The following is a 14,500-nucleotide window of genomic DNA, read 5'->3' on the forward strand; positions in this document are numbered from 1 at the left end:
GGATCAAATACCATATCGACAAGCAGTTGGTAGCCTGATGTATCTCATGACTGCAACACGTCCGGATCTGGCATATGCTCTTAGCATAGTTTCAACAAAATTGGATTCTCCAACTCAAGCCTATTGGATGGCTGTAAAACGTATATATAGATATTTGAAAGGCACTGTTAATTATGGTTTGCTGTTTCAGAAAAACTGTAAAGAAAAAGAGTTACGAGTATTTAGTGATTCAGACTTTGCCGGAGATCCTATCACTAGACATTCAAGGACTGGAATGGTCAGCATTTATGGCGGAGCAGCTTTATCCTGGTTGAGTCAAAGACAACGTTGCGTTACATTATCCTCAACCGAAGCAGAATATGTTGCTGCCAGCGAAGGAACTAAGGAACTGATTTGGCTAAGATGTCTATTAGATGAGCTAACAAAAATCAGTTATACTCCTACACTTATGGTTGATAATGCTGGAGCAATCAAGTTGGCGAAAAACCCGGAGTTCCACAAGCGAACCAAACATGTGGAAGTAAAATACCACTTCGTGAGAGAAAAATATCAAGAAAACGCAATCCTCATCGAGCATGAGAACATGATCGCGGACATCATGACCAAGCCCTTGGGACGTCAAAAATTCGAAAAATTCCGACATCAACTTGGTCTAGTGGATGAGGCACACACATACATCAGTTACTTTGAGAGGAAGTGTTAGAAAATCATAGTAACATGATGTTGGCGACATCTACCTTTCTTCTTTTACCACCAAAAGAACGCGCGCACATCTAACCTAACCCACTTACTTACTCTATGAATACCGGCCTTAGTAAGACACATCTCACGTTGTAATAATACTAAAATATATTCTTTTATATTATCCTAATCTCTGTGTGCTAGTTATTCGAGTGCTTTGCCCCTCGCTTCCATAATTAAAATCCCAACAGTTTTTATAGAGATTATATCATTCATTTTGGTATATGATAATCGTATTTCAAAATATGGTCCTCTTTTACGATTTTACATAGATTTGCAATAGGTAATTTTTTGTTACTGGCGTGCCCATACTTGACGCCATGTTTTTATAGAGTTATATACACTCTTATATACTATTTGTGAGTTATAAATATTTGAAGTTGCATAATTTTTTATTACTTTTTCAAGTATATACACTTGTTTTTTTTTGGCCGCGTGTATTTTAATCACAGACTTCTATATATTATCTAGACTGCGAATATAGGCTTTGCGAATGAAGCCAATTGAAATGATACGCATTATAGCACACACACACACACATTTTGCGAAAATATATTTTACAAAATGTCATGTATCACTTACACATCGCTTCATGTACATTATCGATCACTTATACATTGACAGGATATATGTACGTGAAGTACTTTCAAAGATGGCGGATTGTTATTTACTGACTTCAATGCAACCTGTACCCTGTACTAAACTATAGCAATTCAGCAGTCTAGATAATATATAGAAGTTTGTGATTTTAATATGCACACATTTATAAATACTGAAAATTAATTATATTTATTATATTTATTAATAATAACTCACCATTATATTTTAATCGTAAGAAGTTAGAATCTATCATCTATCTTCTATCTCATTAAACATCTGCGCAATGATTTTCTGCGCAGATGCTCGATGCTATCATGTAAAAAACCACCTTCAATAAAAGTCACTTGGAAACAACGCATGCGTGCAGAGGACGAATAGGAATCTATATCTTTCTCTCTTGCACAGATGTTGGCGGCACTTTCAGGCCAGTATTCTCCCTCCATATCAAAAGACGCAATATGTCACGTAAGTAACAAGTTAAATTATTATTATTCATATTTGTTAGAAATGTTATATTTTAAAAAATTCTTGGCTTTCTTTTCCTTATTACTTATATATAATAAGCTATTTATTTATATATTAATATATATTTAAATGAGATAATGGTATATATGTGTGTAAAAGAAATATGTAAATAAGGTTATGAACAGTGTTAATATAATTTACATATTTTGCACGGCATGTAATATATATGATATAATGAATGATATGTGGACATGATTTATATTCATAGCTGCTTTAACTTATACATATACTTCTCTTAATATATACACATAGAGTCTTATTTTTTAAACGGAAACCTTTAATTTTTAATGCATATTAATAAATATTTTAATAAATATTAATAAATACATATTAATTTTTACAGAAGATCAAGAAATTAAGAAGATTGATCAAGAAATTAGAAATGGCAATCCAAATGAGCAGTCGCTGGTGCAACAGTTGCAGCATCAACTACAGCAGCAACGGCAAGTGCAATCTGAACTGCAGCAACAGCTGCAATATTTGCTACAACAGCAGCAACAACAGCAGCAGGAACAACAGCACCAGCAGCAAATGATGCAATTGCAGCAGTTACAAGAACCGCAAAAAAAAACTGGTATGAATCTTTTTATTTTTTATTATTACATTGTTAATTTATGCATAATGTTTTTTTAAATTTATATGTATTTTTATTTTTCAGGGAAAAGGAGGGGAGCTGGACGCTCGCGTGCCCGCTGTTATCGCCAGCGGGGTGCGAGAGTCATAATTAATTGGTACCGAGGCATCTCGGGCGACCAGGGCGATCAGGGCGACCAGAGCGGCCAAGGCCGAGGTGGCCGAGGTGGCCGAGGTGGCCGACGTGGCCGGGGCGGCCGAGGTGGCCGAGGTGGCCGAGGTGGCTGGAGAGGCCGGGGCGGGCACACTATTTTTGTTAGAAATTTTTTTATTAAATAATTATAATTAATTAAGTATATTTTAACTTTAAGTATATTTAAACTTTAATTTTATAATAATTTTATAAATGTAATATAATTAAGTATATATTTAAAAATTAAAATTAACAAAGTTTAAAAATAGTCGGTTTTGATTAATCCGATTTTGATTTATAGTTAGCCTCTTTCCTTATATGTGAATAATATAATGGCATGAGACATTAGCGTATTTTTTGATATACATATAGGTATAGCTAGAGAACCTCAAGGAGAGAGAAGCGACAACTGGTCACGTGACCAGCTATTCGTGATTGGCTGGCATAATATGTACTATTTGGACATTGCGACGCCAATGCAGTATAACCTCACAGTACGTCACACATTTGACATTTTTCGGTGTGCACTGCGTATACTGCATTGGCGTCGCAATGTCCAAATAGTACATATTATGCCAGCCAATCACGAATAGCTGGTCACGTGACCAGTTGTCGCTTCTCTCTCCTTGAGGTTCTCTAGGTATAGCCTTTTATATACCCTTATATTTTTTTTTTTATATAGCGCTTTTCTTTATAGAAAATATTTGTAAATCAGATAAATATTTCACATTTTTTATTACATTCTCAACTAATCAAGTTATATATGTAGTATATATAGTATTGCAAAATGTGTCTTGCTTTTATTAATATATATTTATATGATATGATATTTGTAACTACTTTCTTGTCAAGCTATCTTTTTATTTCTTTTATAATAATGATATTCGTAATTACTTCCTTGTTACGTAGCTCTTCTACAATTTTTTTCATAAATATATAATTGTTGATATAATAAATAAGAAAGTGACTAAAGGTTCACAATAAATAACAAAAAGACAAGTTATAAAAATTTATATGCATTTTTATATATTTTGATAGCTCATAGCACGCATACTACTCGTTATGTGCTATGAGCTATCAAAAAATGCACATTTTTTAATGTTTTTTTTTTACATTATTTATTATTATTAGCTTTTATTTGCTTTCTTATTTTATATCAATAATTATATAATTACAAAAAGCAATAGTAGGATGGTAGCAAAGCAAGAAAGTAGTTATTATTCTGAAAGAAAAAAGAAATAGTAAAATAGTAGCGTAACACAAGAAAGTAGTTGCAAATATCATTATATAAATATGTATTTATGAAACAATATTTCACAATAAAATCAAGATCATTATTTGACATTTTTCAAAATCGCCAGACGGCATAAAAAATTAGATGCTTCAAGCTAAATTTTGGTACCTCACAAGTTAGATTTAGGGTGCCGTCACATGGGGCGTAACTTGCGTAAGCGTAACCAGCGGATCGCCAATCACCGAGTTATTCCGATAGAACTCGACGAAGGGCTCTATCGGAATAACTCGGTGATTGGCGATCCGCTGATTACGCTTACGCAAGTTACGCCCCATGTGACGGCACCCTTACTTCAATACAATTTTGAGCGAGGGTGGGGGTGACCGATTTGACGTGGAATGACACAATTTTGTTTTCGCCTTACTTCAGATTCGAATTCAGCGGATAAAATTATATTAAAAATGACTTTTGTACGTCATCTACAAGAAAATAGTAAAGATTTGAACAAGAAAATACATACCATTCTATTTAACTGGAAAAATCAAGGTCATTATTTGACATTTTTCAAAATCACCAGACGGCATAAAAAACTAGATGCTTCAAGCTACATTTTCGTACCTCACAAGCCTCACAAGGGGCGTTTTCCATTTGGTGACACAAGTCGACACAAGCATCATTCTATCTTTGTTCTCATAGAATGTAGAACAAAGATAGAATATGATGCTTGTGTCGACTTGTGTCGCTAAATGGAAAACGCACAAGTTAGATTTACTTCAATACAATTTTAGACAGGGGCGGGGTGGCCTATTTGAGCTTCGTGAACTTGGCCCCCCAATTTTGACTTTTTGAGTTTTTTTTTTTTTAAATCGTTTGTAAGTCGTTTGTAGGTGATTGTTAGATTAATTAAAACGTTTGTTAGATTAGCCTCGCGCTGCAAAATAAAAAATAAAATATCCGCAAAGTTAGCCCCCGGCTTTTAATTTCGATTATTTCAGTTTTGCAGAGGCTCAATCGATGCGGAATCGTTTGTTGGTCACGAATATGCTAATTAGAACGTTTGTTAGATCGTCGTTTCTTAAATAAAAGCAAAAAACGATATTTGATAATTTTCTAGGGAAATAACCGTGAAGTTAGCCCTCGGCTTTTAATTTAGATTATTTAAGTTTTGCAGAGGCTTAATCGATGCGGAATCGTTTGTTGGTCACGAATATGCTAATTAGAACGTTTGTTAGGCCGATATTGATAGTCCGTTTTTATTTCAAGACCGTCTTTAAAGCTAAACAGTGTTTAGCTTTAACGCTCGACGCTCATTTCAGTCAATCCAGTGGTTAGGCTATATTTCGCGTCCCTCTGAATTTTTAAATATATTATTGTTAAAAATTTACCACAAAATTATATCGATTCCGGTATTATTTTGAATATCTATTATAGTAGAGAGCAAGATGGATTCCCAACAGGTAAATATCAATTAAAATTATATTGGTATCAATGTAACCTCCAAATATGCTTTTTATTACAGAAAAAAATAGAATAATTGATGATACATTTTTTTTACATATTTAGCAAATTCGTATTGTGTATACTTTTGTGGTTTGTGCGAGGAAATTTGCGAGAAGATTCAAGGTCATTCCTGTCTAGAGAGGGTTACAACAAGTTTTACATTGACGAGAATCACTACTTTTACCCCATGCTAGGTATGTAATGTATATGAAAGTAATTTTTTATTACAGAATATTATATTGTTTGTTTCATACTATCAAAGATGCGCTAATTGAAAAACAAGTCGATAAAATAATACAATGAAATACGGATACACGTTAGACTCCGCAAACGCTCAAACAAGCATGGACGCTGGCTGTTTGACGCTATTGCCTCCTCCACAGATAGAGCGTCAAATGTAGTCACGTGACTAGATTTGACGCTCGAATCCAGCGTCGAGCGTCAAGGTGCAGTCCCATCATGGGATGGGTTTGATACGCATTCCAGAAGTATCCTACGTATAATACGTATGATTGCGTATCATACGTAGGATACGTATCAAATTATAGCTATGTTCCAAAATTCACTGCCAGCGCTGAAAATTATAGTTCACGTTATGTATGTTATAGATTTTCAGCAGTGAATTTTGGAACACAACTTATGCATGAAATTTGACATTTAATCCTAACCTCAAATCTGTATATTAACCATTAATAAAAAACAGATCTTTTAAATATGCAATATGCAGTCTATAAATAAAAAACAAAAAAGAAGTGAAATTGAAAATGTAAGTGCAGTATATAATAGTACAGTGTTTAATGTAGTTAATAAACAAAGCATATCTTATTTAATATCCTAAACCAATTAATAAAATCGATAATTTTTGTTATATCATGACTTTTTTCCTTTATCATTTCTTTTTTCAATAAAAGTTCCTTCTGTCCAGAAAGAATGTCTGGGTTTTTCGCCCTTATTCATATTATTTTATTATTTATATTACTTTTTAATAACAACTCTGCACAGTAGTTAACAATAGGTAATTGGGTACATTCCATTTCACGCATGATGCGTAATGCGTATAATGCATAATTTATTCTTGTTCACATGATGCATCACGTGTGAAAAGAAAGGTTATGTAACGTATGATACGAACACATATGTATCAAACTAAGGCACGTATCATACTTAGTATCATACGTAGAATATCTATGTATGATACATAAGGTATGATACGTTCCCAACCCTGGGACTCGATTCTTGAATTCATTCGCAAGAGAAACGTATACGCAAATTCGGCTCTTACAGAAAAGTTGCAAGTTGATTGGCTATCGCATGGCTTTTAGCCAATCAACTTGCAACTTTTCTGTAAGAGTCGAATTTGCGTATACGTTTCTCTTGCGAATGAATTCAAGAATCGAGTCCCTGATCCCATGGAACAGCGTACGGCGTACCGGCGTCTTACGCTGGGTCCACAATAGGTGATTTAAGCCCTAAGCCTTAAGAAATTGACCAATCACAGTCGAGTTTTCTCCTCATACTTGACTGCGATTGATCAATTTCTTAAGGCTTAGGGCTTAAATCACCTATTGTGAACCCAGCGTTAGAACATATAGATATGGAAGGAGAATAGCAGACTGAAACATGTCCGGAGGAAGTGAGAAAGAAAATCATCGTTGCCTCTCTCTCGTGCTTAAGTAGCCGCGCATGCGCACTTTCGAGCAATAAGCGACGAGAGAGAGGCAACCATGATTGCCTCTCTCTCGTCGCTTATTGCTCGAAAGTGCGCATGCGCGGCTACTTAAGCATGAGAGAGAGGCAACCATATTTTCTGTCTCACTTCCTCCGGACATGGTTTTTCTGTCGAGAACAAAGGCATTCCCCTTCCATGTATATATGTTCTAAGACCGGCGTACGGCGTAAAAGAGCTTGGCCAATCACAGACTTTACGCTCGTTTTCATTACGCCATCACAGATTTTACGCTGTTGTATCTGGCGTAGTACAGCGCGTTACAGATGTTTACGTGACGGCCTATAATTCGGTTTAATAACTCGTACATCATCCGATCTAAAATTTTTCTTATAATTACAAATTGTTTCTGTATACGTGGCGAAATAATCTGCAACAGTTTCTCAAACATTTCTGGTGTCAGTCAAAAAAAATTCAAAAATTAATCTGTGTCTCTAAAAATCATTTCTTCGACCAGATTGTTGCTAGCCCCTTGTGCCGTCTTTCGAGATTGAAAATTGGTCTAACCCAAAATCTTCAATCTTCGAGGATTGCGTCTAATTCGGGAGTCTTTTTTCTTCTCTTCAGCTTTCATCAATTTATAAATTATATATATTTGAACTAATTTTTGTCGAATAGCTTCTTTGCATAGTGTATTTTTCGGACATTTGTAAATTTTCAAGTATTTTATTAAATTAATTAATGCAAATTCCGAGCCTGACATTTTAACGAGATTATACATACTTGAATTTTAACTTTGTTTTAATATATAAATATATGTTAAAAAGTTGCGCTAAAATCTTTTTATCGGCTGTCCCATGGAGCGTATTTACGCTGCGTAATGATCAATAAGCCAATCACAAGACCCCTTAAATACCCATTTTGAAAATAAACTTTGTAAAAGCTACTGTGATTGGCTTATTGATCATTACGCCAGCATAAATACGCTCCATGGGACAGCCGATGTTTGTGCTGGCGTAACGAAAACGAGCGTAAAGCTTGTGATTGGCCAAGCTCTTTTACGCCGTACGCCGGTACGCCGTACGCTGCTCCCATGAAGAATAGAGATAAGGAGGCCGAACTATGTGTTTGGGATGTGCGACCAAAACCGAGGCCCGATAGTAGTACCTATAGGTACCTATAGATGGCATTGCACTCACAAGATGCTCGTTAGTTTGAGAAAGAGGAGAGATTGCAGGATGTAGAGCAAGAAGGATAAAGAATGACTAACACAAAACCATGAAGAATAGAGATAAGGAGGCCGAACTAGCATTGAGGAATTATCGAAATGTGCGACCAAATGTCGAGCCTAATTGTAGTTTATTAATGCTCCGCAAGGTTGCGCTTTTGCCTCACGGGACTCACACGTACACGGTGGACTTTTGTGTTAGTCATTCTCTATCCTTCTTGCTCTACATCCTGCAATCTCTCCTCTCTCTCAAACTAACGAGCATCTTGTGATTGCAATGCCACCTATAGGTACCTATAGGTACTACTATCGGGCCTCGGTTTTGGTCGCACATCCCAAACACATAGTTCGGCCCACGGTCTTGTATACAGGTCTGGGCACTCCTATACTATTTTCATATAAACCGGTGTGAGCGAAGTGACACCAATATGGCGACTATAATAGGCCGACGCGCAAGCGCAGTTGGCATGTTTTGTCAGACAACATAGTGCCGTATATTTGTGGCTGTTTAGCACACGGTCTCTTTGTATCACATATTTTATATCATATATAAGTGATTAGTTATATATCATATATGATTAGCGAGTATTCGCTGAGTGAGTTGAACATTGATAACGCGAAAAAAAATATGCCTTACAAATGTATAGTACCTGGTTGTAATACAGGTTATGCTACTTGCAAAGTGAAATTATCAATGTTTTCTGCACCAAAAAATGATGAACGAAGAAAAGAGTGGGAGGAAAAGCTTCAATTAATAAAGCCATTGAAAACAATTGTTATCTTTTGGGTGCCGAAAACGTGTCTACGCTCCTGGTAATCGGCCAACTGTAGACGCCATATTGGCGTCACTTCCGCTCACATATTTTCGCCGAAGTGCCCAGACCTGTATACAAGACCGTGGTTCGGCCTCCTTATCTCTATTCTTCATGCACAAAACTCCACCGTGTACGTGTGAGTCCCGTGAGGCAAAAGCGCAACCTTGCGGAGCATTAATAAACTACAATTAGGCTCGACATTTGGTCGCACATTTCGATAATTCCTCAATGCTAGTTCGGCCTCCTTATCTCTATTCTTCATGGCTGCTCAATAGGACTGCACCTTCAGCATGAAAATATACTTTTTATAATTTTATACCATCACTGAGTACGTTTACACGGCACCCTTAGGGCCAATTTCACCAACGTCGGTTAACTTTAACCTCCGGTTAAACTATATCTTTGTCTCGTTTCAAATACGTTAATTAAAAAGAGACAAACATATAGTTTAACTGGAGGTTAAAGTTAACCGATGTTGGTGAAACTGGCTCTTAATCGGGTTTAATAACATCCGTAGTTGTAAGACTGGCCAATCACAGCCGTTCCATTCTTTAGGGAAATGGCTGTGATTGGCCAGTTTTATAACTACGGATGTTATTAAACCTGATTAAGGGCCACTTTCACCAACGTCGGTTAACTTTAACCTCCGGTTAAACCACATCTTTGTCTCTTTTCAGATGTGTTCTTAAAAAGAGACAAAGATATCATTTAACCGGAGGTTAAAGTTAACCGACGTTGGTGAAATTGGCCCTAAGGGTGCCGTGTAAACGTACTCACTGTGATTCCGCCGGCTCTAAAATGGATCCAGTTAGCGCCACTGTACCAGCTAGAAAAACCGTGTCACGAAAAACGACGGCGTGGCCCCTCTCATTCTTTTCTCTGATTCAGTGGTCGTAGCAGATATTTGCATAGCAAACTGGCGTATTCATTTGATAAAATACCAGTTTATGGCTTGATGGATGAATCATTTTGTCATCCTGTTGCCATTAAATTATAAGAAGAAGAAGATTTGAATCCTTCCAGTCAAAAAGAAGATTTGCACAAGAAACTGAAGCACTCGGCATTGTCCATTTATTTCACAGTTTCGTTTCTATCTCGGGATTTGTTTCTTCTATCAGATAATTTTGTCGCCTTGTACTTGAGAGTGAACATACTTTTTTATACGTACCTCGTGAAATCTTGTTCAAAGAAGCTGAAGCAATCCCGATTGTGTAAGTCCCGATAGTTTCACATTTCTATATATTTTCATATTTTTTATTTTTATTTGTTCATTCTCTTCTTTGTTTCTATTTTTAGTTCTACCACAAAATGTGTGATGAATTAAATAAAAGATCTAAGCGAAGCTTTTCAGAAGCTTGGCTTAATGATGATCGATTTAAATCTTGGATACGCAAAGTATCAGCTGATGATAGCCTTTATCATTGCACAATATGCAATAAAAATATTTCATGCAACACACATATTTTAAGACATATAAAGTCTGCGTGTCACAAAAATAATATGAAAGAAAGTACATTATTACATAGTGGCAAGAAAAAATCACATAAAAAAGATAAACGTAAATTTAAACATAAATGGCTAGAGGTCAAATTGTTTAAGCCATGGCTAAGCGAAGTGCCACATGACAAATATTCATTTTTTTGCTCATTTTGTGATAAATCTATGATTGGTGGTTTATCGCAAATTTACCGTCACGCAGAATCCAAAGCACACATAGAAATTAAAAATAAAATAGAAACAAAGAATGGACAAAATATGGATGAAAATATTGACATGAATGACGAATCACTTTTGTCATTTGAAGATCGAAAGAAATCAGCAGAAATTCGGTATGTCGCGTTAATTGCTGACAAGAACATTTCGCATAAAACAGCAAAAGATATCCTCAGTTTTTTTCAAGAAGTAGGAGAACAAGATTCTAACGTATTGAAAATAATGAGTATGTGAGTCAAACAAAAATATAATATTTGAATATAATGAGTGCTTTCTAACAAGGACACAGTGTGACACAGAGTATCATTCTATCTTTGTTTACTGGTATTGAAAGAAGATACTCTGTGTCACACTGTGTCTCCTTGTGGAAAGCATCCAATGTGTTCGGTTGAGACTGTGTGGTCAACAGCATTCAAAATATGAAATTTTCAATTTTTATTGACGAAGCATTTGATATTTTAAAAATAGGTAATGTTTTTTGTTCGGAATGTTGAAATTTTAAAGTTATTTGATATATGATGACTTTCTCACCGCTTATGAAAGACATTAAAAGATTTCTTAATACTCTGATAATTCTGGGATACTTTTTTTGATTTAAATGATCATAAGTGAAAAATCAAAGTCAGGAGAACATTAATTTTCTATTATATTATAATGCAAAATTCTGGCATAAAAACATTTTTAAAATATATTTTGAATTTTTTAAATTTTCTTAATGCATTTTTCCAAGCACTTCTGGAAACAAGAATTCATTCCAGCCAAAATCAGTAAATCTTTTAACAAGTTTCACAGTTTTTAATAACTTTTTGAGTTTTTAAAAAATGTATGTAATAATTTTCAATTTTCTCAAAAAAGAGAATCAAAAATCTTACCATAAATTTAAGGTCAGAGTGTAAAGAATATCTTGATAAATTGATGAAAGAAGAACAGGTAATTACAAATGAAAGAATTATTTGCAATTTTACGTGACTATTACCGAGGAAAATGGTAGACGACCTATTAACAATAAGTTTTCATCAAATTACAAGTTTTTCTATCAGACAAAACATTATATATAATAAACATAATATTGACAGAAGAACATCATTTAATGTTTCTTTTATCGCTCACAATCTCGATTTTAACTAAAATGCATTTTTAAAAAATGATATTATTTACATACATGATGCGTCCCAAAAGTAATGAGAATGATTTTTTATTGCTCAGAAGGGCTGCATGAGGAAAATGGGGGGTTGAAGTAGTTGAAAGGGGATCTCAGGTATATGATCAAACCTTCCTCAGTTGAGCCTAAGCCTTTCAAACGATCGATACGTTACAGAAATGAATCCTTGTTTTTCACTCTCGTCACATTTGAGACACACCATGTATAAATTTTACAATAGCAAAAAAATAACATTTTTCAAAATTAAACTTTAATGAGAAGTGAAAACAAATTTTACAACTATCCCAATCTGAAAAGTCTGTTTTGAACGCTGTTAGATTATTTCCAAATTCGAATGCTGACCTAGGAAGAATGTTTTCTTTTCTATCAGACTTAAAAACAGAAAGACGAAATAAACTCTCGTTTATTTGTATATTCAAATCAACATTAAAAACGAAAAAAGAAACTGTTCTAAATATGAAGATTGTATATCATTGTCTCTCATGTCGTCGGATAAATTATAGTCGGATTATTATATCTACTTGTCGTAAGAAGAAAAGAATAGTCTTACACTATATGCTGCTGATATTAATGACATTGCTGGTCCGTCATCGGCTAATGATATGCAATAATAATGTTGCAAATAAAAAATATTATAACTACACTTGTAAAGGATAAGAGTGCAAAAAATATCTTGAATGTAAAAAATATCATCCTTGTAAAGAATAAGTGTGCAAAAAACATATTGCCTGTAAAAGACATCACTCCTGTTAATGACAGGTACAATATAGTATTATATAATGTGGTATAATAGGGCTCCAGGCGAAGGTCCACTTTAAAAAACCTAATGCGCCATTGGTGATACCCCCTGGGTGGTGAGGAAAAGCACCATTCATAATTTTAAGTCAATGACACAAACATTGTGACTCTTTTTACTATATATGGGGATTGCTAAACGAAATAGGTACATAAATTCACGCGAAAAATATTAGGCATAAAAGAACCAGCCTGATCTTATAGCATTAATATTGCATATATATTTTATTACAATATTGCTACAATATTATGTAGTAATATTTCTGAAAGCGAACATTTTACCGTTGCTGCAATCTTGAAGCAACATTTCACGTTTATGCAATGTTGTAATATTGCGATGAAATATTTCTACAATGTTTGTTGTAGTCGTAGTCGAAATATCTTAATCGAAAGTTCACATAGATTAAAATTCCGAATAAACGTCGCAGTTAACGTTTGTGTTAACAATTTCGCAGTAAACGTCGTGTTAACAATTTTGCCTGAACGTAGGCAAAATTGCGTTGACAAGTTAGAAATGTATTTTTATATACTTGGCGTCGCTTGATGAAATATAATGGAACTTGGACGATGATAATAAGAATAATAAGAATAATGATCAGGTTTCTCAATAGATATTTTAATTGAGACTTTGCTTGGTAACATATTTGTTCAGGGCATGTAGAGCAAAAATAACTTTCGTTATATAAAACAAATCCAAATCATTGATTGAGTCTATTAAAAAATTCGATCAGTTCTTTTTACTGAGATCCAATAATCTAAGGTACTCGCAATTGGGTTGTTCGGATATAAATACATGGTCCATCTCGTTGCTGACACTACCGTGTCTCTTGACAATAGGTCGTAATTTTATCACGTCCTGATAGCAGATTATGTTGAATTTCTGCTATTTTTCTGCCGTCAATTTCCGATACAGCAATGCTACTCGAATGATAAAAAACACTGCTTAATTTTTATTGCTTTTCTACCTCTGTGCACTATATTTTATTGACAAACCATACTATCTAAATTTAATAAAGACGTATTTTGAAATTTACTGTAAAATCATGATTGAATTTGTCGTATTGCTGGTATACTGCTAGCCTTTTGTTATCCAGTTGTTCACATATCTTCAAAGTTTAATTGTCCTTAAACAAACTATCTGAATCATACAATTCATTTTCTATTACTTCAATCACACAGGGGCGTGGAAACCATCCTCTTATATGTTTCGATTCATCATTTCCTCCCTTTTGCTCTTTTTCTCCAAATAGCCAATATCTGTAAAAAATGAAAACTGCATTTATCACACGATAAATTTTATATATGTATATACGCACATACACATACACACAAATATAAAAGTAAATAGTTTATTATTAAACTATTAATGAAATTAACAATTTAAAACATACTTTTTCCAACGTGTTACAACCACGATATCATCTACATTCAATTTGATACGTGGTTCATCAGTGCAAGGTGGATGACAAAACACACCACAGCCATATCTAACTGGTAACTTTGATCCTGAAGCAGGTTTTATAACTCTATACTTGCGCGCTCTTTTCCGTTTATCTAATTTTTGTGCGAGTTGCTCCCTCTATAAAAGGCGATATGCTAAATATATACTACACAGTATATATACACAAGGTGTTTATTTGAAAAGTTTCCATCCTGTTTATTTTGTGAAACTAATTTTTGCGAAAAATATAAAAAATGATCAGGTTTTGTTTTCGAAGAGGAAATATAAGTATGATAAATGCAACGGTATTGCTT

The 14,500-nt window shown here is 34.5% G+C and overlaps 2 protein-coding genes and 1 long non-coding RNA gene across 3 annotated transcripts in view; 2 read left to right on the top strand and 1 right to left on the bottom strand.

Moving 5' to 3' along the window:
* Nucleotides 1-1,778, top strand: part of LOC145936136 (uncharacterized) — a 52,724-nt gene extending 50,946 nt beyond the window's left edge. Inside the window, exon 2 of the mRNA XM_083038033.1 lies at nt 1,641-1,778. Within this exon, the coding sequence (XP_082894159.1) occupies nt 1,641-1,678 (38 nt within the window). The 3' untranslated portion in view covers nt 1,679-1,778. The remainder of the gene's footprint in view (nt 1-1,640) is intronic.
* On the top strand, nt 1,691-3,067 carry LOC145936088 (uncharacterized). Its single transcript, XM_083037978.1, has 4 exons — nt 1,691-1,806; nt 2,210-2,440; nt 2,525-2,754; nt 3,011-3,067. The coding sequence occupies exons 1-4, from the start codon at nt 1,800-1,802 to the stop codon at nt 3,065-3,067; spliced, it is 525 nt and encodes a 174-aa protein (XP_082894104.1). The 5' UTR covers nt 1,691-1,799.
* A 10,273-nt stretch (nt 3,068-13,340) lies between these two features.
* LOC145936286 (uncharacterized) lies at nt 13,341-14,466 on the bottom strand. The gene is made up of 3 exons (XR_014425363.1): nt 14,137-14,466; nt 13,780-14,002; nt 13,341-13,663 (listed from the first exon to the last, which is right to left on the bottom strand). It is a non-coding gene; the product is annotated as an uncharacterized LOC145936286 (long non-coding RNA).
* Nucleotides 14,467-14,500: the final 34 nt, after the last annotated feature.

Source organism: Prenolepis imparis, unplaced genomic scaffold (assembly GCF_030444845.1).
Source record: "Prenolepis imparis isolate NDT839.2.m4 unplaced genomic scaffold, iyPreImpa1.0 SCAF_5, whole genome shotgun sequence".
Classification (NCBI taxonomy): Eukaryota; Metazoa; Arthropoda; class Insecta; order Hymenoptera; family Formicidae; genus Prenolepis; species Prenolepis imparis.

What these genes read in the sequence shown, in the direction of transcription:
- LOC145936088 (XM_083037978.1), top strand. An exon ending in AGAACCGCAAAAAAAAACTG is followed by an intron (nt 2,441 to 2,524) that starts GTATGAATCTTT and finishes TTTATTTTTCAG; the next exon opens with GGAAAAGGAGGGGAGCTGGA. An exon ending in GGGGCGGGCACACTATTTTT is followed by an intron (nt 2,755 to 3,010) that starts GTTAGAAATTTT and finishes ATATAGGTATAG; the next exon opens with CTAGAGAACCTCAAGGAGAG.